This window comes from Protomyces lactucae-debilis, assembly GCF_002105105.1.
Source record: "Protomyces lactucae-debilis strain 12-1054 chromosome Unknown BCR37scaffold_6, whole genome shotgun sequence".
Classification (NCBI taxonomy): Eukaryota; Fungi; Ascomycota; class Taphrinomycetes; order Taphrinales; family Protomycetaceae; genus Protomyces; species Protomyces lactucae-debilis.
This window is the reverse complement of record NW_024467998.1, coordinates 401,244-426,837: the sequence shown is the minus strand read 5'-3', so window position 1 is coordinate 426,837 and position 25,594 is coordinate 401,244. Positions and strand designations below refer to the sequence as shown.

The 25,594-nt window shown below is 50.7% G+C and overlaps 17 protein-coding genes across 17 annotated transcripts; 10 read left to right on the top strand and 7 right to left on the bottom strand.

Moving 5' to 3' along the window:
• Positions 1-461: 461 nt before the first annotated feature.
• On the top strand, positions 462-1,131 carry BCR37DRAFT_378448 (Golgi apparatus membrane protein TVP15). The gene is made up of 2 exons (XM_040869044.1): positions 462-900; positions 941-1,131. Exons 1-2 carry the CDS (start codon positions 554-556, stop codon positions 993-995), a joined length of 402 nt encoding a protein of 133 aa, XP_040726445.1. The 5' UTR covers positions 462-553; the 3' UTR covers positions 996-1,131.
• On the top strand, positions 712-2,648 carry BCR37DRAFT_266143 (uncharacterized protein). Its single transcript, XM_040866755.1, has 2 exons — positions 712-900; positions 941-2,648. Exon 2 carries the CDS (start codon positions 1,131-1,133, stop codon positions 2,475-2,477), a length of 1,347 nt encoding a protein of 448 aa, XP_040726444.1. The 5' UTR covers positions 712-900; positions 941-1,130; the 3' UTR covers positions 2,478-2,648.
• Positions 2,649-4,626, top strand: BCR37DRAFT_266144 (uncharacterized protein). The gene has a single exon (XM_040866756.1). The coding sequence runs from the start codon at positions 2,819-2,821 to the stop codon at positions 4,193-4,195; it is 1,377 nt and encodes a 458-aa protein (XP_040726443.1). The 5' UTR covers positions 2,649-2,818; the 3' UTR covers positions 4,196-4,626.
• On the bottom strand, positions 4,382-4,866 carry BCR37DRAFT_378447 (ribosomal protein S30). Its single transcript, XM_040869043.1, has 2 exons — positions 4,613-4,866; positions 4,382-4,560 (listed from the first exon to the last, which is right to left on the bottom strand). Exons 1-2 carry the CDS (start codon positions 4,792-4,794, stop codon positions 4,551-4,553), a joined length of 192 nt encoding a protein of 63 aa, XP_040726442.1. The 5' UTR covers positions 4,795-4,866; the 3' UTR covers positions 4,382-4,550.
• A 211-nt stretch (positions 4,867-5,077) lies between these two features.
• Positions 5,078-6,469, top strand: BCR37DRAFT_338880 (heat shock protein 70 family; the record flags this gene model as incomplete). Its single annotated transcript, XM_040867313.1, has 1 exon — positions 5,078-6,469. A coding segment is annotated over one exon (1,392 nt), but the record flags the coding sequence as incomplete, so codon positions are not given.
• A 286-nt stretch (positions 6,470-6,755) lies between these two features.
• On the bottom strand, positions 6,756-7,415 carry BCR37DRAFT_392001 (uncharacterized protein; the record flags this gene model as incomplete). Its single annotated transcript, XM_040871094.1, has 1 exon — positions 6,756-7,415. The coding sequence occupies one exon, from the start codon at positions 7,413-7,415 to the stop codon at positions 6,756-6,758; it is 660 nt and encodes a 219-aa protein (XP_040726440.1).
• Positions 7,416-7,652: 237 nt separating this feature from the next.
• Positions 7,653-8,169, bottom strand: BCR37DRAFT_366266 (thioredoxin-like protein; the record flags this gene model as incomplete). The annotated part of the gene is made up of 4 exons (XM_040868277.1): positions 8,138-8,169; positions 8,054-8,094; positions 7,878-7,997; positions 7,653-7,804 (listed from the first exon to the last, which is right to left on the bottom strand). The coding sequence occupies exons 2-4, from the start codon at positions 8,082-8,084 to the stop codon at positions 7,653-7,655; spliced, it is 303 nt and encodes a 100-aa protein (XP_040726439.1). The 5' UTR covers positions 8,085-8,094; positions 8,138-8,169.
• Positions 8,170-9,948: 1,779 nt separating this feature from the next.
• BCR37DRAFT_266623 (uncharacterized protein) lies at positions 9,949-11,557 on the top strand. The gene is made up of 2 exons (XM_040866757.1): positions 9,949-11,278; positions 11,322-11,557. Exons 1-2 carry the CDS (start codon positions 10,108-10,110, stop codon positions 11,414-11,416), a joined length of 1,266 nt encoding a protein of 421 aa, XP_040726438.1. The 5' UTR covers positions 9,949-10,107; the 3' UTR covers positions 11,417-11,557.
• A 198-nt stretch (positions 11,558-11,755) lies between these two features.
• Positions 11,756-14,152, top strand: BCR37DRAFT_386580 (uncharacterized protein; the record flags this gene model as incomplete). The annotated part of the gene is made up of 1 exon (XM_040870455.1): positions 11,756-14,152. The coding sequence occupies one exon, from the start codon at positions 11,756-11,758 to the stop codon at positions 14,150-14,152; it is 2,397 nt and encodes a 798-aa protein (XP_040726437.1).
• Positions 14,153-14,176: 24 nt separating this feature from the next.
• BCR37DRAFT_266070 (surfeit locus protein 6-domain-containing protein) lies at positions 14,177-15,539 on the bottom strand. The gene has a single exon (XM_040866754.1). It carries the CDS (start codon positions 15,474-15,476, stop codon positions 14,202-14,204), a length of 1,275 nt encoding a protein of 424 aa, XP_040726436.1. The 5' UTR covers positions 15,477-15,539; the 3' UTR covers positions 14,177-14,201.
• A 115-nt stretch (positions 15,540-15,654) lies between these two features.
• Positions 15,655-16,848, top strand: BCR37DRAFT_391996 (uncharacterized protein; the record flags this gene model as incomplete). Its single annotated transcript, XM_040871093.1, has 1 exon — positions 15,655-16,848. One exon carries the CDS (start codon positions 15,655-15,657, stop codon positions 16,846-16,848), a length of 1,194 nt encoding a protein of 397 aa, XP_040726435.1.
• A 62-nt stretch (positions 16,849-16,910) lies between these two features.
• BCR37DRAFT_408156 (Rft protein-domain-containing protein) lies at positions 16,911-18,567 on the bottom strand (the record flags this gene model as incomplete). The annotated part of the gene is made up of 1 exon (XM_040872134.1): positions 16,911-18,567. Exon 1 carries the CDS (start codon positions 18,459-18,461, stop codon positions 16,911-16,913), a length of 1,551 nt encoding a protein of 516 aa, XP_040726434.1. The 5' UTR covers positions 18,462-18,567.
• Positions 18,568-18,722: 155 nt separating this feature from the next.
• Positions 18,723-20,990, top strand: BCR37DRAFT_402306 (threonyl-tRNA synthetase; the record flags this gene model as incomplete). Its single annotated transcript, XM_040871902.1, has 1 exon — positions 18,723-20,990. One exon carries the CDS (start codon positions 18,723-18,725, stop codon positions 20,988-20,990), a length of 2,268 nt encoding a protein of 755 aa, XP_040726433.1.
• A 34-nt stretch (positions 20,991-21,024) lies between these two features.
• On the top strand, positions 21,025-21,871 carry BCR37DRAFT_397795 (uncharacterized protein; the record flags this gene model as incomplete). Its single annotated transcript, XM_040871741.1, has 2 exons — positions 21,025-21,130; positions 21,180-21,871. The coding sequence occupies 2 exons, from the start codon at positions 21,025-21,027 to the stop codon at positions 21,500-21,502; spliced, it is 429 nt and encodes a 142-aa protein (XP_040726432.1). The 3' UTR covers positions 21,503-21,871.
• BCR37DRAFT_386575 (actin-domain-containing protein) lies at positions 21,553-22,998 on the bottom strand (the record flags this gene model as incomplete). The annotated part of the gene is made up of 1 exon (XM_040870454.1): positions 21,553-22,998. The coding sequence occupies one exon, from the start codon at positions 22,996-22,998 to the stop codon at positions 21,553-21,555; it is 1,446 nt and encodes a 481-aa protein (XP_040726431.1).
• Positions 22,999-23,407: 409 nt separating this feature from the next.
• Positions 23,408-24,271, top strand: BCR37DRAFT_332354 (guanine-1-methyltransferase-domain-containing protein; the record flags this gene model as incomplete). Its single annotated transcript, XM_040867059.1, has 2 exons — positions 23,408-23,763; positions 23,827-24,271. Coding segments are annotated over 2 exons (801 nt in total), but the record flags the coding sequence as incomplete, so codon positions are not given.
• Positions 24,272-24,324: 53 nt separating this feature from the next.
• On the bottom strand, positions 24,325-25,586 carry BCR37DRAFT_391990 (DNA primase small subunit; the record flags this gene model as incomplete). The annotated part of the gene is made up of 2 exons (XM_040871092.1): positions 24,325-24,434; positions 24,476-25,586. The coding sequence occupies 2 exons, from the start codon at positions 25,584-25,586 to the stop codon at positions 24,325-24,327; spliced, it is 1,221 nt and encodes a 406-aa protein (XP_040726429.1).
• Positions 25,587-25,594: the final 8 nt, after the last annotated feature.

The following is a 25,594-nucleotide window of genomic DNA, read 5'->3' as shown; positions in this document are numbered from 1 at the left end:
CGAAAAATGGGAAAAAGAACGAGACACAGCCAGCATCAAGTAGCAGCAGAGAAGCAGCCTGCCTGTCAGTGCCTGATACCTGAGCCTGCCTCTGACCTACTCCTTCTATCTGTCTGCTGCCTGGCCCCTCTGCCTAGCTCTCGACAGACGCAGTTCCCCTCGGAGCTCATGTCAGCCAGACCCCAGACAGCCGAAATCGAAAACCCCCTCGCATGCGCTTGCTGGAATTCGAGTCTCCAGCATATGAATCGATTTTATACGAAGGTGATTGTCACTGATTGAAGCGAGTGGCATGACAGATGCTTGTCAAGTCAGTTGTAGACCTCCCCCTCAGCTTCCATCGCTATGACTGCTGCTTCTCGTGTGCGTAGTCCCAGTTTGTGACTGTGGTGTCAGTATCTAATCTTGGCAGGCACCAACTCAGCCTGACAACGCAATACACAAGCTCAAGTTGAAACATCTGCCAAGTATAGACTGCTAGCTCTCTTGGGCTTCATTGAATACCCAGACCATCTACCATACTCATCTACAAACAAATTGCGCTTTCTTCGCAATGGATCTAGAGCTCGTTTTTAAAGGCGCCAACCTGGGTGCCAGCATGATCATGCTGCTTGGCGGCCTTTCTCAATTCTTCACAGGCGGCTTCAAGCTCTTCATCATTAGCGGCTACATCATGGCCTTTGCCGTCATCACAGCTGCCCTTGAATTCACAACCCACCCAATTGTCGTCAAGTATTGCAGCTTCCTCTTCTCCTTCCTAGGCAGAGGCTTGTTCTATATCTTTGTGGGAGGCTTGACACTCAATCAAAGCGCGCTGTCCATCATTGCTGCATCGCTCTTGATCTTGCTTGGCATCGTCTACATCGGTATGGAGTTTAGCCCTCAAATCGAACGGCCTTTGTATGAGCCATTCTTGTACCGTACATCCACTGACATTTAGGAATATGCGGGATCCAGATGAGGCTCTGGATGATGAGATTGAAGGAATCGTATAGCCGCATAGCCCAGTATAATTGCCTGATGATTGACTTTGCTGTTTGCGTAGCCCAAGATGACTTTTGCAGATGCCACGACATCACTTCATCTACACACTCTCTCTTTAAAAGCTTAAGCTGGAGCTGCCTGCATGCATGCGAGACTACTATGAGGTACTGCAAGTCTCTGAAACAGCTTCAGATGAAGAGATCAGAAAAGCATACCGCAAGCTAGCTCTCAAATACCACCCAGACCGCAACTTTGGCAATATCGAAGAAGCAACAGATCTCTTTGCTGAAGCACAATCGGCATATGAAATTCTAAGTGACCGGAATGAACGTGCTTGGTATGATAAGAATCGCGAGTCTATCCTACGCGGCGCTAGCTTCTCCGATGAACCGACCGCATACACACAAGAAGAAATCGGCTTGACACCTGCTGAAATCTTGGCAGCCGCAGGGTCTCTTGCATCATGCAAGCTCGATGACAGTCGCGGTGGTTTCTTTGATACTGCAAATCGAACGTTTGAATTGCTTCATGCGCAAGAAGTCGCTGCGTGTGCTGTACAAGGCACAGATTGCCAACCGATTCCCTCGTTCGGCGGCAGCCACACAGAAGACGCTTCAGTCCATGCATTCTACAACGCCTGGCAAGCTTTTGCTTCTGCAAAACGCTTCGATTGGGCGGAACGGTATCGCTATGAACGGAGTTATGATCGTCGACAACGCCGGATTGTTGAGAAGGAAAATGCAAAGCTACGACTTGCTGAACGACGCAGCTATAATGAAGCTGTCGCAAAGTTACTACAAGCTGCACGAAGGCGTGATTTCAGGATCGTTGCAAAGACAACAACTGCTGCACAGCGAGAAGAAACGATGCGTGCATTGAGGCGAGAACAGCAAGAACAAGCGCGTGCTGAGAATTTGGCCATGCAAGCGGATTACAAAGAACAAGACTGGCAGCGTGTGGATGTGAAACAGCAGATGGAGGAGGAGATGCAGCAGTATGAAGAGTTTGCTTTGGAGATTGAGTGTGTCGCGTGTGGAAAGACGTTCAAGTCAGAGAAGCAGTATGCTACGCATGAAAGAAGCAAGAAGCACATTCAAACAGTCAAGCGACTCAAATGGGAGATGAAGAAGGAAGCCAGGCGACTTGGCTTGGACTCTGATCTAGAGTCTGCCGAGGAGACTGACGAGAAGGACGATTACCAGACCTGTGACGAGGAAGCAAAGGCCGAACGAGCCGAATTCTCGGGAAATACAACCGAGCCGATCGAGCCTCCTGAGAACGGCGCCAAGATACCTGTTCGAGAAGCTAAGGCAACCTCAAATGTGGATCAACTGGATCTTGATGCACTGTCGCTCTCGACTGGTAGCTTGGACGAAGACAGCGACAATCAGCCACGAGCACCGTCTCCTGTACCTAGGCCCATGCCAGCGTCCAGCAATAAGAGCAAGAGCAAGCGTAAAAAGCAGCAAGCAAAAGCGAAGCTCCGAAAATGATACCGACAGCCTCTCACATGTGAAGTCACCCTGAAACAGCTTTACTACACAACGCAACACTCAGCCCTGTACAGCTCCAACCTCCTGAGAGGCTTGAACCAACCGAAAGATTTTGCCAGGGCTTTTCAAATGATGCAATATCGTCTTCTTGTAAAGGAGCGATGGTCCACGTTGTATGCTCAGCGTTACGACCGGGGAGATGCGGGCCTTCTCCTTGATCTGATTTCAATGGTCGGGCTTAAAGGCGCGAATATAGCGCACGTCCTCTCTGTGCTTCTCTATTCTCTTCTCTTCCTTCTTCTCACATTCACTTTGTTGGGACAGGGTGGTTCTAGCTTGACATGGCAGCTCTTCTTGAGATGAACGAGCAGGTTGACGGAAGGGCGGATCAAGCAAAAGAGAGGCCATCCTCACATCTACCACAGCAGGATGAGCAGCAGTCCAGCCACTTGTCAGGCACGCCACCCATTCTCTTCCCACCTTCAAGCGAACACACACCACGTCTTTGGCCATCGTGGTTTCCACCAGCTTTTCCAACAAGTGCAGGCACCTACCCTGTTTCGCCATCCTTTACTGGCGACCATTTTCCACCCGTCTTTTTCCATGGATTTGATGAACATGAATGGAGTCCGTCTGTTATGTCTACACACTCTGCTATGGAGAATCAAGAGAGTGGCAGTAGCGCTGGTGCGTACTCGACGTTTGGCAGCAACAGCAATACTTTTTACTCATACGCTTCTGCACCATCCACATTTCGCAGTAGGAGCAAAAGCTACGATGAAAGCTATCGTCTTGGACCACACACTGAGTCGGAAGCTACCGGACAGCAGCGTCTGCCCTCATTGACTCCATCACAACTTCTTTTTCGGCCGCCCCTGGATGACTTTGCAGCATCACAACAGCCAACGCATGCTTTGTCCATACCTTCTTCTTTTGCATACCCAACAGCCATTGGCCAACTCCCTGCACCTGTCACTCGGCCATCTTTGCCAAGCTTGAGCTCACGTCGCGCCTCTGTGCCAACACCCATCTCATCAACGACCCCTTTCAATCTACACATGTCTTCCACAGCATCATCCTTCAGCAGTCGTTCAATTCAGGCAGTCGCTGCATCGAGTGTCTCGCCTCCAGAAAGCTCATCGCGCGGTAGTACCATTGTTCAGCCAGTACGTTCGCGCTCTGACAGTCACCCAATCCTCCCATCAACAACAAGTCCCTATACAACACCTGTCAGCAATGCGACCTTACGAGCAGAACGTGAAAGACTCACAAAAGGTTGGTCACAGGAAGATGATCTCCTCATTATTGAACTGAAGAGACGTCGAAACTACACCTGGAAGCAAATCCAACGTGGCTATTTTCCTGATAAACGAGCAAGTGCGTTACAGGTGCATTATTCAAGGCATCTATCGAGATTAACGGAATCTGAGGTAGCAGCGAAGGAGGACGCGTATCAGGAGAAGGCTTGGCAGCGTACAGTGTTGGAGAGGAATTATCAACCGAATGCTGTTGCGTTGGCTTATGAGGCGTTGGCGAAGCAGCGCGCAGAAGCAGCTGCAGCTGCTGCTGCTGCTGGGTACGGTGAGAGGGGTCAAGGTCGTTTTCATGAGGAAGAGGGAGGAGACACAGCCATGCAGCCACCCAATGAGGATGGACAGCAATCGTATACGGCTGTGACGGAGGGTTTACATGATCTTACACGCCACTTTACACGTTGATCGGGGGTTCAACGGACGTTGATTATTCGGGGCAACATATTAGAAGCATTACTTTTCACAGCAGCAGCAGGGCATGCGCGTATAGATAGATAGCAGGACGGATTGGCATCGTATCAATGGACAAAAGAAAAGGTCATTATGCAGTCATGAGTAGTGTTTTTGAGTGATTTTCAATACGTGATATGATATGATGTGATGTGAATGAACGCCTGTACAGCAGTGTCCTAGCATATCGCCTCTTGTACGTTGATTGTCGCAAGGTGATTTCCTGAGATCATGTCAAGTACAGATGAGAGGATGGCAGTCGAGATGAATGTCGTGCAGTGCAATTGAACTGAGATTCATTAGAACATGCTTATGAGGTACTAGCGAACCGGTCAGCAACACATTCAACAGAAGAACAAAAGAAGCACTTACGGGTTGGGGTTCATGCGACGCTTGCCACCGACGAGTGTCGCAGCAGTGACGAATCGACGGTTGTACTTGATACGCTTGAGCGCGCGTCCCTTGGGTGTCTTGGGCTTCTCCTGCTTTGCAACCTTGGGTGTCTGGCCTCTGACCTTTCCTGCTCGCGCGAGCGATCCGTGAACTTTACCCATGCTTGTGTGATGAGAGAGGTTGATGCCTTTGCGTGTCGTGCTCTTTCTTCGGTCGTCGTGGCCTGGCTGGAGACAAGAGAGCAGTCTCAAGGGACACATAAACTGGACCCTAACCCGATCATATGGGACACATTGCTGATCTAATCATCTCACGGTCTCCCTTCCAGAATTTCTCGTGAGAAAACAAATCAAGTGCAGTCAGTAGTAGTAGTCCTGAGTGAAGAAGCTCAAGAGAAGGCCCAGCTAGATAACCTCTGAGATCATGAGCCAGGAAGACACAGCCGTCATTGGCATCAGCTTCGGCAACACAACTAGTGCCATTGCGTACACCAACCGCGAGGGGAAAGCAGAGTGTATTGCCAACGAGGAAGGCAACCGTGCCATTCCATCTGCTTTGGCCTACGTCGGTGGAGACGAGTACCACGGTGATCAAGCCTATGCACAGCTCGTCCGAAACCCAACCAACACAATCCTTGCCTTTCGCGATTTCATTGGCAAGCCTTTTGCAAAAGTCGACCCAACACCCTGTCACTTGAGCGCACACCCAATCGAAAAGGATGGCTTTGCCGCATTCAGTGTGTCTCATGTTGTGGATGGACAACCAGCGAAAGCGGAAGTCTTGACAGTCTCGCAGGTAGCAGCGCGGCATCTGAGTAAAGTACGTGATTCAGCGGCTGATTTCTTGGGAAAACAAATCGCTGGTGCGGTAGTGACTGTACCTACTGATTTCTCCCCAGAGCAACGCGCTGCCCTCGAGCAAATTGGTAAAGACGCCAAGCTACCCATCTTGCAATTGATTCATGAACCGGTCAGTGTGGTGCAGGCGTATGCAGCGCTAGACTTGGCATCCGGTAAAGAATCACAGGACAGGACGATTGTTGTGGCGGATGTTGGTGCGACACGCTCCGATGTTTCCGTCATTTCATGCCGTGGTGGTCTCTACACACTGCTTGCTACTGCTCATGACGAAAGTTTGGGAGGCAGGCTACTGGATGATGTGCTTGTGGAGCACTTCCGCAAGGAGTTCCTCAAGAAGCACAAAGTGGACATTGCCGGTAATACGCGCGCCTTGGCAAAGATGCGTCAACAGTGTGAAACAACCAAAAAGACACTCTCTGCCTCGAGCACTGCCACCGTCTCTGTGGAATCCCTTGCAGATGGTCTTGACTTCCACTCAAACATCAACCGTATCCGTTACGAAACCCTTGGCCGTCCCGTCTTTTCACAAGTTGCAGACTTGGTGCTCGCTGCTATCAAAAAGGCAAATCTTGAGACCTTCGATGTGGCAGAGGTGATTCTTGCTGGTGGTACCACGAATACCCCTAAACTCGCCCACAACATTGCCGAGTTATTCCCCGAATCGAGTGATATTCGGTCACCGGCCACGAGCAACACCTCCCTCAACCCTGCAGAACTCGCTTGTTTGGGCGCTGCTGTGCAAGCTTCATTGATTGCTGATTACGAGCAAGAAGATGTGCAAGAGAATACACACCCAGTCATTACAACAGTCCCTCATCTTGCTGCTGCCGTGGGTGTTAAGACTGCAGATGGCTTTGTTACGGTCTTGGAGCAGTACACGCCCTTGCCATCACGTCGTACGGTCACGGTACCTTTTGCAAAATCGCTCGAGATTTGTGAAGGGAAAGCGGGGATCAAGGAGGTTGAGATTGAGGAATCCTCGGATGAAGACTCGGATGACGAGGAAGATGACGAGGAGCGTGCGCCACGGATTGAAAAGTCGCGTGTCATGGAGGCTGCTACCAAATTGGCCGACGTTGCGATTACTGAGCAAGGTAAATCTGTTCAAGTCATGATTCAGGTTGATGTCGAGTCGAAAGTGACGGTGCAATGCAGAGTCGTTCAATAGAAAGGCAGGGGCCATATCACAGCTCGTTACTATATGCATCATTCCAAAATAAAAGGTATCGCCATCGCTAAAATCATCAAAACGGAAGGGCAAGTCATGAGGTGACCTGTGCGTGTAATCTTGTCAGTTGATTCATAAACGATCGTTTCTTGAAGCGAGTCTTCTCCAAAGACTTGACCTCTGCTTGCCAGAATGGCCCCTGATCGCTCTTTTCAGATGACACACCAGCTAAAATAGACACACAGCTGGTATCTTGTCGAGCAGGCGCAGGCACAGATGGGACGTCGCGCGTCCATAGTTTGCAAGCGTGTTGCCAATGCTTGACTTGCCAAGTCCGTTTCGAGTTATTCAGTTTGTCTATCGCGTGACATTCAGCCATGGCTGCCTCGGAAGCAGTTGCAACGAATCCGAAGAATCGCAGCTCGTATAATGGAGACCGTAACGTGCTGCGTCGCGTCTCGAGATTGGTGAGGATTTGGTCAAAACAGCCATCAATGACTGTGTAGGAGAGTTCGTTGCGCAACTCTTCTGTGCCAATAGCACATTCCGTCAAATCAGCATACTGCGTGATGCGGTCATGCTGGAGCAGTACAAAGGCACGTTCGATCATTGCGCGATGCAGTAGAGGAAGATGTGCGACGGGTGCGTCGCAAACAGGGAAGTCGATGGCGACATAGAGGCCGATGAGGTCAACCAGACTGTCGACAAAGCCGAGTGTTAGGAGTTGCAGTTCAAGTGGCAGTGTCTCGAGCATCGCTGCCGCCTGTTGCAGTGTGCAGAGGGAGAGGGGACCTTGGTGGGCGATGGCGCGAGAGGAGGGCTGCCTTGCATCTGCATCTTCTCCCTCTCCCTGCCTGCCTCTCTCTCTTGTGCTCTGTGTGGGTCACTCTGAGTCTGCCAAGTGGGAGGATTGCACCATAGCACGTGAAGTACAGCGCACAAAGTGCAAGTCACAAATAGAAGGAAGATATACTCACTGCAACACTTCTATCTACGCCTCAATCAGCGACTTGAGCTTGCCGCTCGACTTGAGAGAAGACAAGTCAGAGTTGCCGCCAATGTGCTTGCCCTTGATGAAGATGTTGGGCACAGTGCGCTGCTGAGTCTTCTCCCCGAGGTAGTTCTGGATGTCGGCGCCGTTTGCTAGAATATGTCAGTATGCACAGTAGATACAGCGAGGACACTGCCGAGAGAGCAGATTCTCAGATACACGTACACTCCTGGTCAAGCTCAATGACGTAAAAGTCCTTGGTGAAGGCAGCGAGGGTCTCCTTGGCAGCCTTGCAGTAAGGGCAGTAAGACTTGGAGAAGACGGCGATAGCGTTCTCGGAGATAGCTAGAGTATTGTCAGTATGGTTGTCCTTCATTGGTTGCCAGCATGAGTGTACATACCCTTGTCGACGATTTGCTTGACTGCAGCCATTTGTTCAGGTCTTTTGTCAGTGTCTGACTTGCGTAGATGTTGCAGCAGCTTACGAGGTTAACGGTGAAGAGAGGAGGGAGCCTATATTGACAGATGAAGCAGCACTGACGTGTGGTTCTGATGTTTTGTCGACAATGTGCGCTCGGTGTCGTCATACCTACATATGCTTTGAAATCGCCACTCAGCACCTTAAAGGCGACAAGGTCGTACATTGTAGTTGTAGCATTTATAATACCATTCGTGCTCATTCTGTCTGAGAGCTAGTTATTCTATGCTTCAAGTCACCATAGCCATAGCATGACATATCATGCCTTTCTTATCTGTGACTGCTCCCTTCCCCAACAGCAAGCTTTTGATTTTTCCATATAAACTAGCGTCTCCCACTTTCTCTGCTCCCCGCCCGACCACCCAGTTGATCAGTGAAAGTCGTCAAGATGGCTAGTGAGGTCGATGTCAGACCCATGCCCGAGTAAACGCAGCGATCCTGGTGGGAAGTTTGGATCCCTGGTCGGGTCCGCGCGGAGTATCGCCTTGCCCTTGGACCTCTAGAGGCCCTGTCGCGCGTTAAGCAGAGTAGGAGGACGACAGAGTCGGTCGTTTGGGTCCCTATGAAGGAGACCCAGCCCTTTTGGATGTCATTTCGGATGAAATACAAACGTCAATACACACGAGCATGAGTGTTCAGTGCAATCACTCTATCGAGAGTTCCCGTTAGCCACGGTGTCCCCGTGCTAAATCCTCAGCCACCGCTTCCGGTGTGATCTGTTAGCCACCACTTCTGGTGTGATCTGTTAGCCACCACTCCTGGTGCAATCTCTAAGCCGCGCTCACTTGCGTGCAGTCTTGAAGCCGCGCTCCCTTGCGTGCAATCTCTAAGCCGCGCTCCCATGCGTGCAGTCTCTAAGCCGCGCTCTCATGCGTGCAGTCTCTAAGCCGCGCTCTCATGCGTGCAGTCTCTAAGCCGCGCTCTCATGCGTGCAACCTCGAAGTCGCGCTTTCCTGCGTGCATCATCACCAACTTTCTCCGCATCGTTGGCTCTCTCTACCTATCGGTAGATCTCCGTTAGTCACAAGTCGTGCAAACTCTCACCAGCGTACATCACCGTACAGTTGGCATCTTCAACCAATCGCCGCTTTCCAGTGACAAAAGGTCTCCGTTAGTCACCAGACATACATGGTGCAAATGCTATTACTCACCAGCGTACATCACTGTACAGTTGGAATCTTCCACCGACTGCCGCTTTCCAGCGACAATAGGACTCCGTTAGTCACAAGTCGTGCAAACTCTCACCAGCGTACATCACTGTACAGTTGGAATCTTCCACCAATTGCCGCTTTCCAGCGACAATAGGACTCCGTTAGTCACAAGCCGTGCAAACTCTCACCAGCGTACATCGCCGTACAGTTGGCATCTTCAACCAATTGTCGCTTCCCAGTGACAATTGGTCTCCGTTAGTCACTAGACATACATGGTGCATCTCTCCGCTCTCTACCCGAGGGTCCAGAGATCAATCGTCGGTTCAGCTTCCCGGCTGGCGGTCATTGTTGCTTGACCGATAACAAAAAGTGGCAAACCCGGCTAGCATGGCTTTGGTATATTTCTCGCAAGAGGGATGAATCAGGGTCATGTTTGCCATTGATGGAAGTGGGTGTCGTTCAGGATGATGCTATGTTGAAATGCTGTCAAGTCGGGCCGAAGCGATGCGCTGCCTGTGATGGCTGTTGACGACGTTGCCACACCTCCGTGCTGGGAACACTTGTCAACAGTCATCTTGGTTAGAGATATGCTGAGCGTTGGTTTCGGCGTTTCTGTAGTTTCAGTTGATAGTTCAATGCTTCTCTGTCAAGACTCAAGACTCCTTCTTCGTGATACTGATTGATTCTTGCTACTCGCTCCTTGCCTTGGTGAATTGACGAGGCTTAGAACGTTGACAGTTTTGCGTCGACAAATAGTGCTTGACGACAACACCTCAATAGCTAGCTCTTCACTCACCTGTACCAAAGCTCGCATCATGCCTACACCATGAGCGCGCCAACTAAAAGAGCTCCAGCGAATGTTCTCTCACGCAAGATCTTACAAGAACGAGCCATCGCAGGCCTCCAAGCTTCATGGAACCCACAAGCGCGCCTACAGCTATGGTTTCGTGCATTTGAACGAATCCGTCGAGAAGCTGAAACTGTACACGCAGAGGGCGATGTACAACAAGCGTATATGCTTCTTTTACGCTGTGTTGAGCTCGTTGTGACGTACATGCCAACACATCCTCAGGCTCGAGAGCCAGAGCATCGACGACAACTCGTACAGCTCAATGCCACGGTTGAACGTATGTTGCAAACGCTGGCAGAGCTTAAACGCAAAGTGGACGATGCGTACGCTGTGCAGGAAGCGCAAGCGAAAAAGGATGCAGCCGATAAAGCTCAAGCTATGCAGAAGCTTGCACTTGCCAAGAGGCAACGCGAGCTTGAGCAAAGAGCGCAGGAGCAATCGAGGCGATCTAGTGGAAGTAATGGCAATCGTACGGATATTATGCAGAGACTGGCAGCCTTGCGTGAAGCGCACCATCTTGGCGAGGAGCACGTCCAGGCAGTGCCTCTCACACCTATCGTCAGTTCGACAGCCGCACTCAATGAACCAGATGTTCCGTCAAGTATCTCTCCTGGACATCCAGCCCAGCTAATTACAAAGACTTCGAACACATATAACTTCTCTGCTTCTGCTCAACTCGAGAACGGGACAGAGCTGCGAACAGTTTTTGTGCCTGGAACACTACGTGACAAGTTCCTGTCGATTGCAGCTTCCAATACGAGTCGCAATCTAGAAACTTGCGGCATTCTCTCTGGCATAGTCAAGGCGAATGCTTACTTCGTGACCCATCTCATCATTCCCGCCCAAGAGAGCACAAGTGATACATGCCATACGACAGATGAAGTCTCTCTTTTCACCTATCAGGACGAGCATGATCTATTCACTCTAGGCTGGATACATACGCATCCAACGCAGACCTGCTTCATGAGCAGTGTCGACATCCATACGCACATGTCGTATCAGGTGATGCTGCCCGAAGCCATTGCTATCGTGCTGAGCCCTTCAAAGCAGCCAGACTGGGGCGTCTTTCGACTGACTGATCCTCCTGGGATGCAGGCAGTCAAGAATTGTCGGCAAACTGGGTTATTTCATCCGCATGATGAGACGAGTATGCGTCTTTTGCAAGAGCGTTTTTGATTGCTGACCATTAGATATCTACACGGATGCGTTGCATGAGGTTGGGTCAAGCGTGGGCCATATGAAAGAAATGTCCTCCATGGCCTTCTCAGTGGTGGACCAGCGCTAGTCGTTGCAGTACCTGTTCCTGTTCCTGTTCCTTATTTAGAGCTCGATCTGATGGTGCATGTGCCAAATTCCAATCGCCCCCCACAAAATTCATGATGCAGACGCGCACAGAACAAAACACTTAATCAACCGCCTCGCCGGCACTCAAAGATACGCACGGAGCGCTTATTACTGAAGGTCATCGAGCTGACGACAGCATATTGCCCTCAGTGGACGCCATTTAGTCTCTGCACACAGTAGGACTGGCAGATTCCATCGTTTCTTATATCTACGACGTCGCGTCATGCCATTTCCTTTCACTGGCCGAAGCAAGCGCCATTCATCCGCGCCGCTGCCAAATATGCCAGGGTCTAATGCTCTACAACGCTATGATGACAAGGTGGCGCGCGACGCACTCGCGACTTTGCTACCAGCGCAGGTTGCCGGTGCGATATCTCAGCTTGCCGGATTGTCATCGTTTTCGCTGCACGTCTCATCTATCCTGGTCTACAATCTGATCGAAGCTGGCAGGCAAGGCACACAAATGTCACTTGAGGCGACGCGCAAGGTGGGTTCAGCCTTGCTCTATGCACACCGTGCGAATGGCGTCGCGGACGAAGAGTATGCCAAGTATCTTGAGTCTTGGTCTGCCACGGGCACACATCTATTATACTGCAGCATTTCTCTGGTTGAGATATTCGCACAGGCATCTTTCAGTATTCTACAAGTCTCCTCTGCAGGTGGATTCTACTCTGCTATGGAGAGCGTGCGCACCATTGATGCCTTGTTTGGATCAAATGAGACTTCTCGCATGCTAGCCAGCATCATTTGCTTTATGCGTAAAGAGCTTGAATCGGAAGGGAATTATCATGGTCTTTTCTATGGCCTTACAAAAGCACTTTCGACCTTTGCAATGCTGCAGAATCTCACCTACGGCCGCACAGCTCAGGAGAGACAAGATCGCATTTGTTGGGACGTGATCAGCATCGGACGCGGAGACCTACCAGCCAGTGCTACGCATTGTCAAGTGAAGCCGACGATTGCTGACAATACTATTCCGAGCGACATTTTGAGGCAAATTCCAGTGAATGCGACTTATAGTATTGCAACTGAAACAACAGTGACTACCAAGACAATCGTCAACATTGACGATATTGCTGGACATGCGATACCTGCTGGGAAGTCACGCTTCTCTTTTGAAAAGGTGCGCAAGAAGCTCAAGACATCCAAGTTCATCAAACAACGTCAAGCAATATACGGTGGCGCCCCTGTCCTAAGTCCTACAACAACACGCGAACGTCCAGATACATTCATTGCGCTTCAGTATCGCTTTGGCGAACCTGAATGTATCTCGCAGCGAAGAGAAAAGCCAATTATACCAAGACGGGACAACAGATCGCAACCGCCGAGCCCATCGAAGAATGCATTGCCATCTCGACGTCCATACTCGTTGTCCACAAATCACTCGACGAGCAGCATTGTCACCATTTCTCTACATCCTTGGGAAAGTCCCCCAGAAGAGCGACCTCAATCGCAGACGTGGCCTCCTGTTTTGCTGGAGCGTCTTCTATATCGCTTCCACCGCTTCTCAACCGCGGCTTACGGGCAAGTCTTTCTGCAGCTGCTTGGCTTTTCCGATCCAAGCCACTGGGCTTCGCACCACTTTGTGCGAGATCTCAATGACCACGAGAATCATGCTGCGTTTGGCGCTCATGTCGGATGTAGCACAGCAGATATATTGTTGTCAAGCTACGCTCCTGGCAACACGACCCGTGCGTCTCCCTCGATCGTCTATTTTGTCTCTGTCGATCATCAATCCCAGTCCGTTGTGGTGTCTTTGCGAGGCACCCTGGGCTTCAGCGATTTGCTGACAGATCTCACCGCGGAGTATCATCCCTACACGCGACGTGGTGCTCGTGGCCAGCCGGAACAACACTTTGTACACAAGGGAGTTCTCGAAGCAGCCCAACGCCTTGCTAGCAATACTGCCCTGCTCGCATGCATCAATACGGCCTTGCGCCAACGACCTCATTTCGGTCTCGTACTGACTGGTCACTCACTGGGTGGGTCAGTGGCTGCATTACTAGCGCTAGAGTGGAGTTTGCCTGCTCAGCAAGTAACGGGAGATGTTCAACTACCAGGCTATGCGCATTACCTGCAACTACAGGGACTTCCGACTGTACCCATCTCCTCATTTGGATATGGCACGCCGGCATGTCTGTCACCGTCCATGTGCTGCGCAACGGCAGGTCTCATTGTGACGTGTGTCAATGGCTTCGATGTTGTCCCAAGCCTCAGCTTCGGCCTTGTGCATGATTTCAAATCCATCAGTCAAGTCTTGAGTCAAGATGAATCGGGTGTCTTGGCACGTATAGGGAAACGCCTCGTTTCCGGTGCTGCAGCAGGGATACAAGCGAGTGCGGCTGACGATGATTATCTCTTTGCTGTGCTCAAGACGTTGCGTTGTCAGATGGATCATGACAAGCTGGTGCCGCCTGGACGCTTATTGAACATTCAAGCCTCGCGACATCGTTGTCATTCTCCTACTGCAGGTCATGCAATGCAAGGCACGCGTGTGGTGGTGAGTGAGGTGGTTGATGTGCAGGCTCGATTTGGCGAGATGGTATTTGCCAAGACCATGTTATCGGATCACTCGCCTGTCGCTTATGAGGCTTCTTTACAGGCACTGGTGCGTGGTCTGGCAGAGCAGAGTGAACAACAGCAAAGCGGTGATGAAACATTTGTTGATGAACAGTAATGAATCTCATTAATGGCAACAGACTTTAAATACTTCAGGCATCCTGATATCAAAAGCCCTTCTTCTTTCCGGGCGCACCTTTGCCTTTGCCCTTGTGCCCGACTGGCTTGGTCTTTTTGTGTCCGCCCTTTTGACCTTTCGCCTCGCGACGCTCTTTCAGATTCTTCTCGCGAGTCTTTTGCTTGTTCTTCTTGGCCATGGCAATACTACTCAGCCGAGCCTTCCATTCCTTTTCCGACTTTTTCTTCGTTGCCTCTTGCCGCTTGACGGCCTTTTTCAAGAGACCAACATCGTCCTTGAGCTTCTCGCCATCTGCTTGTAGAAGCGCTTTGTGCCAAGCATCAGAGTCCTTGATGGCCTGCTTCTTTTCGTCATCGAGGCCTGAGATGCGTTTCCGCTTGTTGAGCGCGGCTTCGAGTGCCGACTTGGGATCTTGATGTTTCCGTTTCCGCGCACCTTGTGTCTCGAATGTCGAGGTGACTGATTCGCCACTTGGCAAAGTCAGCTTTCCATACGAAAGCGCAGCATCACCTCCAGTAGGATGTGCCTCGTCGTCATCCTCTTCATCGCTCGCGCTATCACTTTCGCTCTTGACTTCTTCATCTTGCGGCATCTCCAAAGCAGCATCCTTGCGTGCTTGCTTCTCAAGCTTCTTCTTTGCGGCGCGTGCCTCCTCCTTCTTCCTCCTGACCTCCAAGATTGCCTCGCGCGATCTCGGCGCACCTTCGACTTCCGTGCCTGGCGCTTTCCGACGTGTCCGTAACGCTTCAATCTTGGCAGCAAGTTTGGCACGTAAATCAGCAATATTGCGATTTGGATCCGGCTGATTTGGTAAATCGGCCTCGGTGCTTGTCGATTCGGGGAGCGGACTTGCATCAATGGATGAAGGCTTGTCGTCGTCGCCTGGAGCAGTCGTCATGGGCGGTACGGCAAGATCTTTTGGTATCGCCTTTCCACTTTTGGCTTTTACCTTGGATGCAGACTTTGCATCAGCGCTTCCATTTCCCCCAGCCTTTGTCGCCTTGGCCTTGTCCGTCTGTTTCGCCTTCGGTTGCTTTACTTTCGCCTTTCTACTCTGCGCGACCGGCGCATCTGTTGTACTACTCACAGCACCCTCTTCCACCCGCTTCACCTGCCGCGAGTTCTGCGCTGGATCGAGCTTGGCCCGCTTCGCCTTGACTTGCTCCTCTTTTGTCTGTTTGCGCTTGTTCCACTGATTCGCGGCATCTTCTGGATTATAGAACTTTGCCGGAATCAGATCGAGCAGGCCCTCAAAGGCATGTTCATGAGCTGTGAGCCTGGCTGCGAGCTCTGCGTCTGCCATGTCCTTTGTCTGCTCTATAGATGCTGTTGGTATCCTTCTCCTTCTCTCGCTGCTGCCGATTATTTTTCTGTTTCGTGGCGTGCGACAGAGGACAACGGGCGACACCTCCACTTCCTAGCGGCTAGAGCTCGACTGCTGCTGACGAGTCCCATTCCAGTCCTGCTATCTCTCCTATCTCATGCTCGCATCGCCCGCTCAGCTCAAGGCGCTATCGCCCATTCATATCCTCCGAGGCGCACAACTTGCTTGGCTTGGCCTCCTGCGTGCCCTCGAGAATAAAGAGCTCTATACAAGTGAGCACTACAAGCAGCTTCTCTTAGCAGTGGCCATTGGTGTCGCTTTACGAATCATCACATGGCTGCCTGTCTTTCTGTTTCGTGGCTCAGTGACAATTTTGAGCGCTGTGGTGGATGTGCGACGTGCGCATTGGGAGCAGGATGTTCTTGCAGTCCTGCATTTCATTCAACATTGGGTCATTTCGGTACCGACGCTTGTTGTCAATTACATGCGTAGTGTCGAGCCCAAGCCCTTTGACGATTTGTTTATGTCGAGCATGTCATGGGTCGATAGTGAGTATGAGCGCCGGCATCAAGGTGAGGATAAAGCTTCCCTGCGGCCAGCATACACAACAAATTTGAAGCGATACAAGCCAGAGTACCGCTCAACCTTTGTCAACAGAACCCTCAAGAGAACAGGTCTTGGACTCATCATCTATCTGCTCTCCTTCACACCTAAAGTTGGCTCACTTGTGCTTCCTGCAGTCTCGTTCTACACACTGCACCAAGCAGTAGGTCTCGTACCCGCTGGCGTCTTTTTCGCTCTTGCAACACTCATTCTGCCACGCCACTACTTTGTCGTCCTCTTGCAAACTTACTTTTCAACACGTTCACTAACCCGACAACTCCTGCAGCCCTATTTCGCGCGTGTTGGTAAGGGCTTCACAACGTATCAAAAGGCGAAATGGTTCAGGGAGCGTGAGGGCGTTGTCTTTGGTTTTGCACTACCGTTTGTGCTCGCTTTGCGGATCCCATATGTTGGTATCATGACGTACGGTTTAGCGAGTACATGTGCGGCATTCCTGGTAAGTAAGGTGACAACGCCGCCACCAGAGAGTGGCGATCTGACGGATCTTCAAGCCTACGCAGCGTCAGAGGTCGTTTGGACGCAAGGGAGGCGGAATCTAGTCAAGGCTGGTCTGGAGAAGCTCGATGCTGTTGTGGCGGATGATTCAAATGCCGGATCCAGCAGTCATGTGAGTATAGGACAACAAGACATCTCTGCAAAGCGAAAGACTGCAGCATCAAGTCGACAATCGTCACGCGGTGGGTCAGATGATGAGTGGGTAAAATTGGCGACCCCTAATTCGTCATAAATTGGTTGCGCGAGGCATTTGTCTTTGGTAGTCGTTCTTCATCATTCTATCATGGTCGGGAGCTATATCTTTGTAGCACTGTAGTATGCAGCGAAACGTTTCCGCTCGATGAAGATTGTCGTGCTCAGCATTGCCAGGCCTAGAGCGCCGACTCTGAAAAGATAGGACAGGAATTCACGAGCACTTGCTTCAGATGATAGTGAAATGACGCGAACCAAAGCTGACCCCAAGGCACAGACACTGCAGGTCATGGGATGTGGCAGCACTTCTGTCATTGCCAGAGAGTCCTTCCTTTCTAGGAAGTATCCCCGTGCGTACTGCCATGCATAGACGATTCGGAGAGCGAGATTGAACGCATTGGCAGCAACGAGCCCTGATGCACCCCATGAACTGAACGTATAGCCAGCTATACCGTAGAGAACAGAGAAGCCTAGCCAAGCAAAAGATTGTCGCTTGAGATCAGCTGCAGTGGCAGTAGCGGCAAAGAATGCCTCAAGCACACCATTGGCGGCTAAGAATGGTAAGTAATAGACGTACGCAACCAGGACTGGTGTGATGTTTGACCATCGAGAGCTCTTGCCCAGAAACCACGGAAGAGCGACAGCCATGATACGAGGCACAATCGATACTGTCAAAGCTGAAATGACCGCATAGAGCGATAGAAGTGCCACGAAAGCATTCTTACTTGCCTGAGTTTGTTTCTTGTCAATTTCTTTGTTTTCCTTGCTCCGTCCATTTAGCTGACCGAAGAAGGATCGCGATGCTTCTTCAATTGGCTGTAAGATGATTCTAGCAACAAGGCCACCGTAATTTGCGGCGAGACCGTAGGTTCCTTGCTCAGCGTTACTACTGAACCAAGAAAGGAGAACCTTGTCACCTTCTGTCAGAAAGTGCTTAAGAATGCCTTGCATGGTCGATGTGATTGCAAAGCGAAGAGAACTTGTATCAAACCAGCGCCCAGGTTGGCTGGTCTTTGGCAAAAGCGAGTTCTGTGTTGCAAAGAGGTACGCCATGACCAGCGTGATGGCGTACGCTAATTGCCCATATGCAAATGGAAGCGCTCCCATATTGTACGAACGCGCACTAAAGGCGGATGCAAATGTCACAATGCAGCGTACAAAGACAGCAATGCCCTCACATGCTGCACGACGCTTGAAGGCCAGACTGTGGAGAGCCAGATTGTATGCTGGCTCACTGAGTAGTTCTAGCATTGTTGCAACGCCATACAGAATGACTGTACGACGGAAGTAGGGAATACTCAAAGACTCTTCTGGTGCATAAGTCAGAAATGCGCTAGTCGTAGCACTTGAAAGGAACAGGCCAAGAACGACTGGAATGCATGACAGGTTGATAATCTCCTGCTTAGTTTGTTGTTGAGCCTTTTCATCACCGACTGACGGTAATCTCTGTACAGACAGTCTAAATCCCTCTCTACAGAGAAACAAGATCGTATTCAAGAGCAACTCAAGCTGGATCGTGGCAAACCCAAAGACAGACGGGCTAGTGTAGCGTAGGATGAGTGTATTCAGGCTGAATGTCAAGACACGGGATACCAGCTGTAGACCAATGAGGTAGCTCGTGCCTCTGAGTGAAGCACCCAGTAGCGATGCCATAGATGTCAGTTGCAAGTCATGGATCAGCTCAGGAGCATCTTCTAAGCTTGTTTGTGTCTACAGTCTGGTAGCCTTAAGCTTGTACACCGGCTGGACGTTTCAACTTTCACGCGCTCGCGAGATTTTGACGACGAGCAAAAGATCAAGCGACAACCGACCAGCAACGACCAGTGCATGCTCATTGCTAGACGGCTTCTTACAGTCTCCTGCATCCGTCAAATCAGTCAGATCCAACCTAGATTTCATTTACAGCAAAGGAATATGAGTGGTCTACTCGACAAAATCGACCAGGCCGTCGAAGGTGTTAAGAATATTGCCGCTGGTACACAAGAAAAGGCATCAAATGCAGCCTCTGCCGTACAAGAGCAAGCTCAAGCAAAGCCTCAGAAGCAAAGTAAGAAGGACAAGAAGTACAAGAAGGCTGGCGGTGCAGCATCTAGTGCACCACTCGAAATTGACCCAAAGCCAGAGTATGTCGCTCATAGGCTAGCGCTCTTCGATATGCTCAAGGCTGAGCAAGATGAAGCTGCTGCTGCAAAGCCGCGATCGCCTATCACAGTAACGCTCCCAGATGGTGCCACACGCGAAGGCACATCATGGCAGACAACACCGCTGGAAATCGCATCTGCAATCTCGCAAGGTTTGGCAGACCGTACCGTGATTGCCAAGGTCAACGGTCAGCTTTGGGACATGACTCGACCATTTGAGGAGAGTGCCTCCCTCGAGCTCTTTGATTTCAACACGCCAGAGGGAAAGCGTGTCTTTTGGCATTCGAGTGCTCACATTCTCGGAGAAGCAACTGAGCGGCACTATGGCTGCCTTCTTTGCATTGGACCTCCCACAGATGACGGTTTCTTCTATGAGATGGCTATGCCGGATGAGCGAACAATCGAAGCCACAGACTATGCTCCCCTTGAGCAGATTGTTGGCAGCATTGTCAAGGAGAAGCAACCTTTCGAGAGGCTAGTGATCAGCAAGCTTGACTTGCTTGAGATGTTCAAGCACAACAAGTACAAACAGCACATCATCAGCAGTAAGATTTCAGATGGCACGAGCACGACCGTCTACCGATGTGGTCCACTCATTGATTTGTGTGTTGGACCTCACGTGCCACACACTGGCAAAGTCAAGGCCTTTGCAGTCATGAAGAACTCGTCATCATACTTCCTGGGTGATGCCAAGAATGACTCTTTGCAGCGTCTCTATGGTGTATCCTTCCCAGACAAGAAGCAGATGACGGAACACAAGCTCTTCCTGGCTGAAGCGGCCAAGCGGGATCACCGTAAGCTTGGCAGAGAACAAGAACTCTTCTTCTTTCACGAACTATCGCCTGGCTCTGCATTCTGGCTTCCCCATGGCACACGCATCTACAATACTTTGCTGCAGTTCATGAAGACAGAATACCGCGAGCGTGGCTACGAAGAAGTGATCACGCCCAACATGTACAACGCCAAGTTGTGGCAGACGTCGGGCCATTGGCAAAACTACAGCGAAAACATGTTTTCTTTCGATGTGGAGAAGGAGAAGTTTGCTTTGAAGCCGATGAACTGTCCAGGTCATTGTCTCTTGTTCAAGCTACGCAATCGCACTTACAAAGAACTGCCGCTGCGACTTGCAGACTTTGGAGTTTTGCACAGGAATGAATTTTCAGGTGCCTTGAGTGGATTGACGCGAGTGCGACGTTTCCAGCAAGATGATGCGCACATCTTCTGCACGACTGATCAAGTTAAGCAGGAAATCAAGGGAGTCTTTGCCTTCTTGCAGCACGTCTATACAGTCTTTGGCTTTGAGTTCAAGATGGAGCTCTCGACGCGTCCAGAGAAGTACCTGGGTGACATTGCTACCTGGGATACTGCTGAGAAGCAGCTTGAAGAAGCACTCAATGAATTTGCTGGAGAGGGCAAGTGGGAACTCAACCCAGCAGATGGTGCATTTTACGGTCCCAAGATTGATATCACCATTTCGGATGCACTCAAGCGTCAATTCCAATGCGCTACGATCCAGCTTGACTTCCAGCTGCCAAAACAGTTCGAGCTCGAGTATGTCACTGGTGCAGCACCAGTAGGCGAGTCTTCCGATGCACAAGCAGAGTCGGGTTTCGCACGACCCGTTATGATTCATCGTGCTATTCTTGGCTCAGTGGAACGAATGACTGCCATCCTGACAGAGCACTTTGCTGGTAAATGGCCATTCTGGCTCTCGCCACGTCAAGTAACCGTCATTCCCATTGCGGAAGCCTACAATGACTATGCGAAGGAAGTCCATGCAAAGCTCTATGAAGCTGGTTTCCACGTTGATATGGACCTCACTGGCAACACCATCAAGCGAAAAGTGCTAGCGGCGCAACAGCAGCAATACAACTTTGCCTTTATTGTTGGTGAGGATGAAAAGTCGACTGGCAGTGTCAATGTCCGCAATTGTCGCGGCGAGGCTGCACAGCAGGCACGCACGGAGACGGTAGAGCTGTCTGCTGTTATTGAGCGGATGAATGCACTGCGGGAGTCCAAGTCTCAGTCTACCGAGCTATAGAGTCAACCAAGAGGTTTGTAGTCCCCCATATATGATGTCATCTCTAGCCAACTCCATTCAGGAACTTGACTTGACAGCGGCCCTTTCCCCAGACTATACAAGCCATCATGTTCCGTCAGACTACTCGCCTCTTCTCTACTGTATGCTGCTTTCATGATACGTGTTCTTGCTAATATCAGGCTCGCCCAGCATTCAAGACCATCACAGAAACGGTCAAGCAACCCATCGCCAAAGGTGGAGTCGCTTCGGAAGCCGCATTGAAGGCTACCGAAGCCGTTGACTCTGTTGCACAAGCTGCTAGGAATGTTGCTGGTTCTGCTGCAGCCCAAGTCAAGGGTACCGCCAAACAGGCTGAAGGTGCTGCTGAGAATTTGACGTCGGGCTCAGCTACTGCTCAGGTGAAGGGTACGGCTCAGCAGGCTGAGGCTGCTGCCAAGTACGCTCAGGGTTCTGCTACAAAGAAGGTGGATGAGTTGAAGCAGGCTGCGAAAGACACGCTCAACAAGCTTTAGGACCGTTCATACTCATCCAAGTCATGCTCATGGAAAGAACCTCTTTGATTCTATATTGAGTGAATGGCACAGGGCCCTAGTTCGGTATACATGGACCGATCGAGGTAGTTTCTGCTTGCAATGGAAGAATGCGATGTATCCGTAAAGGCAATGTGTGCAATGATTTGAGCACCCAAAAAGGTCGCTTCCTCCGGGACGCCTTTGCTCGATGCATTGCCTGTTGCGATATCTGCTTCACGTATATTCCATTCCGGAAAGTGGACAGGGATTTTGATGGCACGTAGAATCGTCGGGTAGGCTCCAATTGTTGGCGCTTGTGCTTGTCCGTAGGGGTCATAGATAGCAACAGGGGCAGCGCCCAATTGACCGGTACTTGCAAAGCGATCTTGCAGGCGCATGAGTAATGCTTCTCTGAGCCCAGAAATGCGCGCACCGAGACCAACAATGACAATGTTTTCCCAGAGTTCATGTCGCCGACTTGCTTCGATGGTTGGGTGATTGACGGTGGACCAGATTGCCTCTGCCAGCTCATTGGAACTCAACACCCTCTCTGCTGCTTTGAAACGTGCACCATCCACAACAATCGTGCGGCCACTTTTCAGGAGAAGCGTATTGTGTGACAGTTGCGCATTAGGGATGACTTGCTGCTTCTTGCCACCCTCATTGCGTTTCTCTGCTTCAGCGCGTGCCAGGTATTCGCGCGTCTTGCCAGATGCAACAACAGCTGCGATATCCAGAACACCTTCGTCTTCTGTTGCTCCTTTTGTTGCAGCAGGTTGCTGTATATTACCGAGGGGTACCTCACAGATATCAGAGCACTTGATCTCCTCTGCAAGCTCAAGTGTGATTTCGCTCGCAGAGAGAGATTGCTGTGTTGCTTGGTCGAGCGGCGGCGATGCTCGTAGCAGAGATAGCAAATGTTCTGTGATTTGCCGTCCACCGAGCTGTGAAACTGTCTGCCTTGAAGGATGAGAAATGATTGACTCGAAGACACCCGTTACATCCGTCTTTTCATGGCCAATGTCAATGACGAGCCCTGAGAGCGAGGAACACGCAAATAGCGAAGCAACAGCAGGGTCAGCAGCCATGAACGCCTGCACCCTGAATGTTTGAAAGAAGAGCTGCGTCAGTCTTTCCCTCTCGGTCGGACTCCAGCATGGTGGACACATGACGAGGACTGGATTGCCGACAGGTTGTAGGATGGGCTCTTTGCCCGTCAAGGTGTACAGGATATGGCTCAACAAGGCAACCAAAGCTTTCCAATCCGCCACTTTTCCAGCAACAAGCGGCCGAATGATATTCAGTGATTCAGCTTCAGTGGAACTAGTCGCATCCTCGAGGTCGTTGCTACAAATGTAGTCGCCAGAGGGAAGGACACCGACACGCGTAGGGAAGCGGTGTTGCGGCGGTGCGAGAGATTCCGCTAGAGACAATGTAGCTCTGCAGGTATGTGAGCCGAGCTCAATGACGAGCATGTCATGATCGCGGTAAGGCATGGCCTGGGCCGGCTGTCCTTGTTGCTGGTTTCAGGTGTGTGTGTCGCGTATTGTGGTTGTTTTTGTCGAGATTGAAAAAGCGACAGAGATCTGAGATCCTGACCAAGTGTCTACTCTTCAGCTTCTGCCAGCTCCTGCTTAGTGCTTGCTCTCAAGGGCCATGTCTGATGAACAGACTGCTATAGATGCTACCAAGGCAGCTGATGCTACTACACTTGCAACTGCTCCACAAGATACAGCTGCTTCTCTAGATCAGACCGACACAGTCATGAATGACTCGATAGAAGTGTCTACGGCCCCTTCAATCGATGCCCAGGCAAAGCCGCCGATACCTGTTGCAGAGCCAGTTCGCTTGCAAAAGCCTCGTGTGCAAGTCACAGTACCCACTGTTGACAAGGATGGCAGACCACTCTCAAAAAGTGCCATCAAGCGTGCTCGCAAAACAGCCGAATATGAAGCCTTGAAGCCGTATCGCAAGGAACGCGACAAGCTCAAGAAGAAGGCGCGTGCAGATGCCTATAGGGAAGGACTTGCACGTGGTATCGCTGCAGAAGAATTGTTGAAACCCAAGAATACCAAGACGAAAGCGCAGCGTACCAAACCACCGGCTGGGCAGAGTGCGTCTGGCCTGCGAGTCATTGTGGACTGTACCTTTGATGCACTCATGGCGGATAAGGAGATTAAGAGCATGACGTCGCAGCTGACTCGGTGTTATGCAGACAACAAAGCGGCTGTCAAGACGATTGATTTGATCATGACTGGTATGTGCACACAAACGCTGATGCAGCAACGGCAAGACGAAGTGCGTGATCCGCCACTCGTCTTGAGTAGAATTGCAGAGCGGTATGAAAAGGTATTCAAGAATCAGCATCACAACTGGAAGCATTTCGAGTGTTTTCCGCAAGACTATCTATCAGCCGCCAGCAAGCAGGATCAACATGGCCAGACTGTGCGTCAATTAGAGGTCGTGGCTGGCCTGAACAAGGAAGACCTCATCTATTTGTCTGCCGATGCCGAAGAAGACCTCGAAACACTCGAGCAGGGGAAAACTTATATCATTGGTGGTATTGTTGATAAGAACCGGCATAAATTGCTATGTCAGAAGAAGGCTACCAAGCAAGGTATTGTGACGCGTCGCTTGCCAATCGGACAGTACATCAAGATGAGCGACCGCAAAGTGCTCACGGTCAACCATGTATTTGAGATTCTACTCGAGTATGCTGTGTCAGGGGATTGGGCCGACGCGTTCAAGAAGGTTATCCCAACACGCAAACAGGCCATTTCAGAGGAAGAGGAAGAGGAGGATGATGAGGAAGAAGAGGAAGACTAAAAATCGAGCGTCGGCCTCTTCGGTTGCTTGTTTTCCGCCTCCACGACTGTCTCTGCGTGCTTCTTGAAGCGTTCGACATACGGCTTGAGGCTGGTTTTTGCATAGTCTGTCTGTTAGCCATCATTGCATCTTTCATATCAAGCATACCTGGAATTTCCTTGACATCCTCCTCTTCGCTCTGATGAGTTGCTTCCCAAGCGTTGAGCTCATCCAGAAGTTTCGCCACGGTTGGCACCTTGAATGGATCAAATGACTCTGGATCTGTCGCATCGATGGGCACACAGACATTGCCCGTCTTGGGATGCACACAAAAGGGCGATTTGAGCAAATGGTTCAAGTGTTTCGATACCTCCACATCAAGTCGTGGGTACATGTACTCCAACACCAAATCTTGCTTGGCTGCCACCAGCTGTGCAGGGTTGAAACCTTTGCTCACGGCACCACTTGCTGCCAATGCATCTAAATCGGCCCATTTGAGGGCAGATGGACGATTCTTGGCTGTACTCCACTTTCTAGACAAGGCTTCACGCAAGTCGGCATCTGGAATGCGCAAGAGAAGTTTGTCAGCGCCCGCTTGATCGATCCAAGGTTCCTGTGTATCGAGGACATCTTCCTTGAATGTCCGCTTGAGTAAATCCAAACTGCGAACGACAGAAGGATGCAGTGGTCTCCGCAAGTCAACACCTTTCTTACCCTTGACAAGCTCAAGGTAAGTAGCAATGGATCGACGCTGGCTGTCATCAAGCATCCGTGCCTTTTTATCGCTAATCCACGCATGTGCACCACGACGTCCAGAATAGACCCAAAGGATATGCTCAAACCCGAAATCTTCTCGCAAGCACACATCCATAGTGCGAATAGCAAATGTGATGTATGTCCAGCATTTGTGACAGATAGAGGTCTCCTTGCAACAGGTTCGGATGTCGTCGTAGTCTGTCAGATCAATATCAAAGACGAGTTCCTTCTCGATGGGTTTGAAGATTGCTTTCCGTAGAGTTTTACGATCACGCGGGTTGTGCGAATAGATGGGCCCGATTTCAAATCTGGCAGGTTTGAGTCTGAGCACATCTTTACGGAAGGCATCCCATGTCGGGAAGCTGTTGTAGCGGATGTAGACGTCGTTGAAGAGGGAAAATGCAATTTCGCGATGCGCCATGTGCTTTGAGGGGACATGGCTGTGGTTGAGCCAGGTGAAGAGCGGCTTGAATGGGAAGAGGCGTTGGTAGAAGATGCCGATGACATCCTCGTCGACCTGCATGATGCCGT

Coding starts and splice junctions, on each gene's coding strand:
- BCR37DRAFT_378447 (XM_040869043.1), bottom strand. CDS start 4,794: ATGGGTAAAGTTCACGGATCGCTCGCGCGAGCAGGAAAGGTCAGAGGC.
- BCR37DRAFT_378448 (XM_040869044.1), top strand. CDS start 554: ATGGATCTAGAGCTCGTTTTTAAAGGCGCCAACCTGGGTGCCAGCATG. Junction 901..940: donor CCTCAAATCGAACGGCCTTT/GTATGAGCCATT, acceptor ACTGACATTTAG/GAATATGCGGGATCCAGATG.
- BCR37DRAFT_266070 (XM_040866754.1), bottom strand. CDS start 15,476: ATGGCAGACGCAGAGCTCGCAGCCAGGCTCACAGCTCATGAACATGCC.
- BCR37DRAFT_266143 (XM_040866755.1), top strand. CDS start 1,131: ATGCGAGACTACTATGAGGTACTGCAAGTCTCTGAAACAGCTTCAGAT.
- BCR37DRAFT_266144 (XM_040866756.1), top strand. CDS start 2,819: ATGGCAGCTCTTCTTGAGATGAACGAGCAGGTTGACGGAAGGGCGGAT.
- BCR37DRAFT_266623 (XM_040866757.1), top strand. CDS start 10,108: ATGAGCGCGCCAACTAAAAGAGCTCCAGCGAATGTTCTCTCACGCAAG. Junction 11,279..11,321: donor TCATCCGCATGATGAGACGA/GTATGCGTCTTT, acceptor GCTGACCATTAG/ATATCTACACGGATGCGTTG.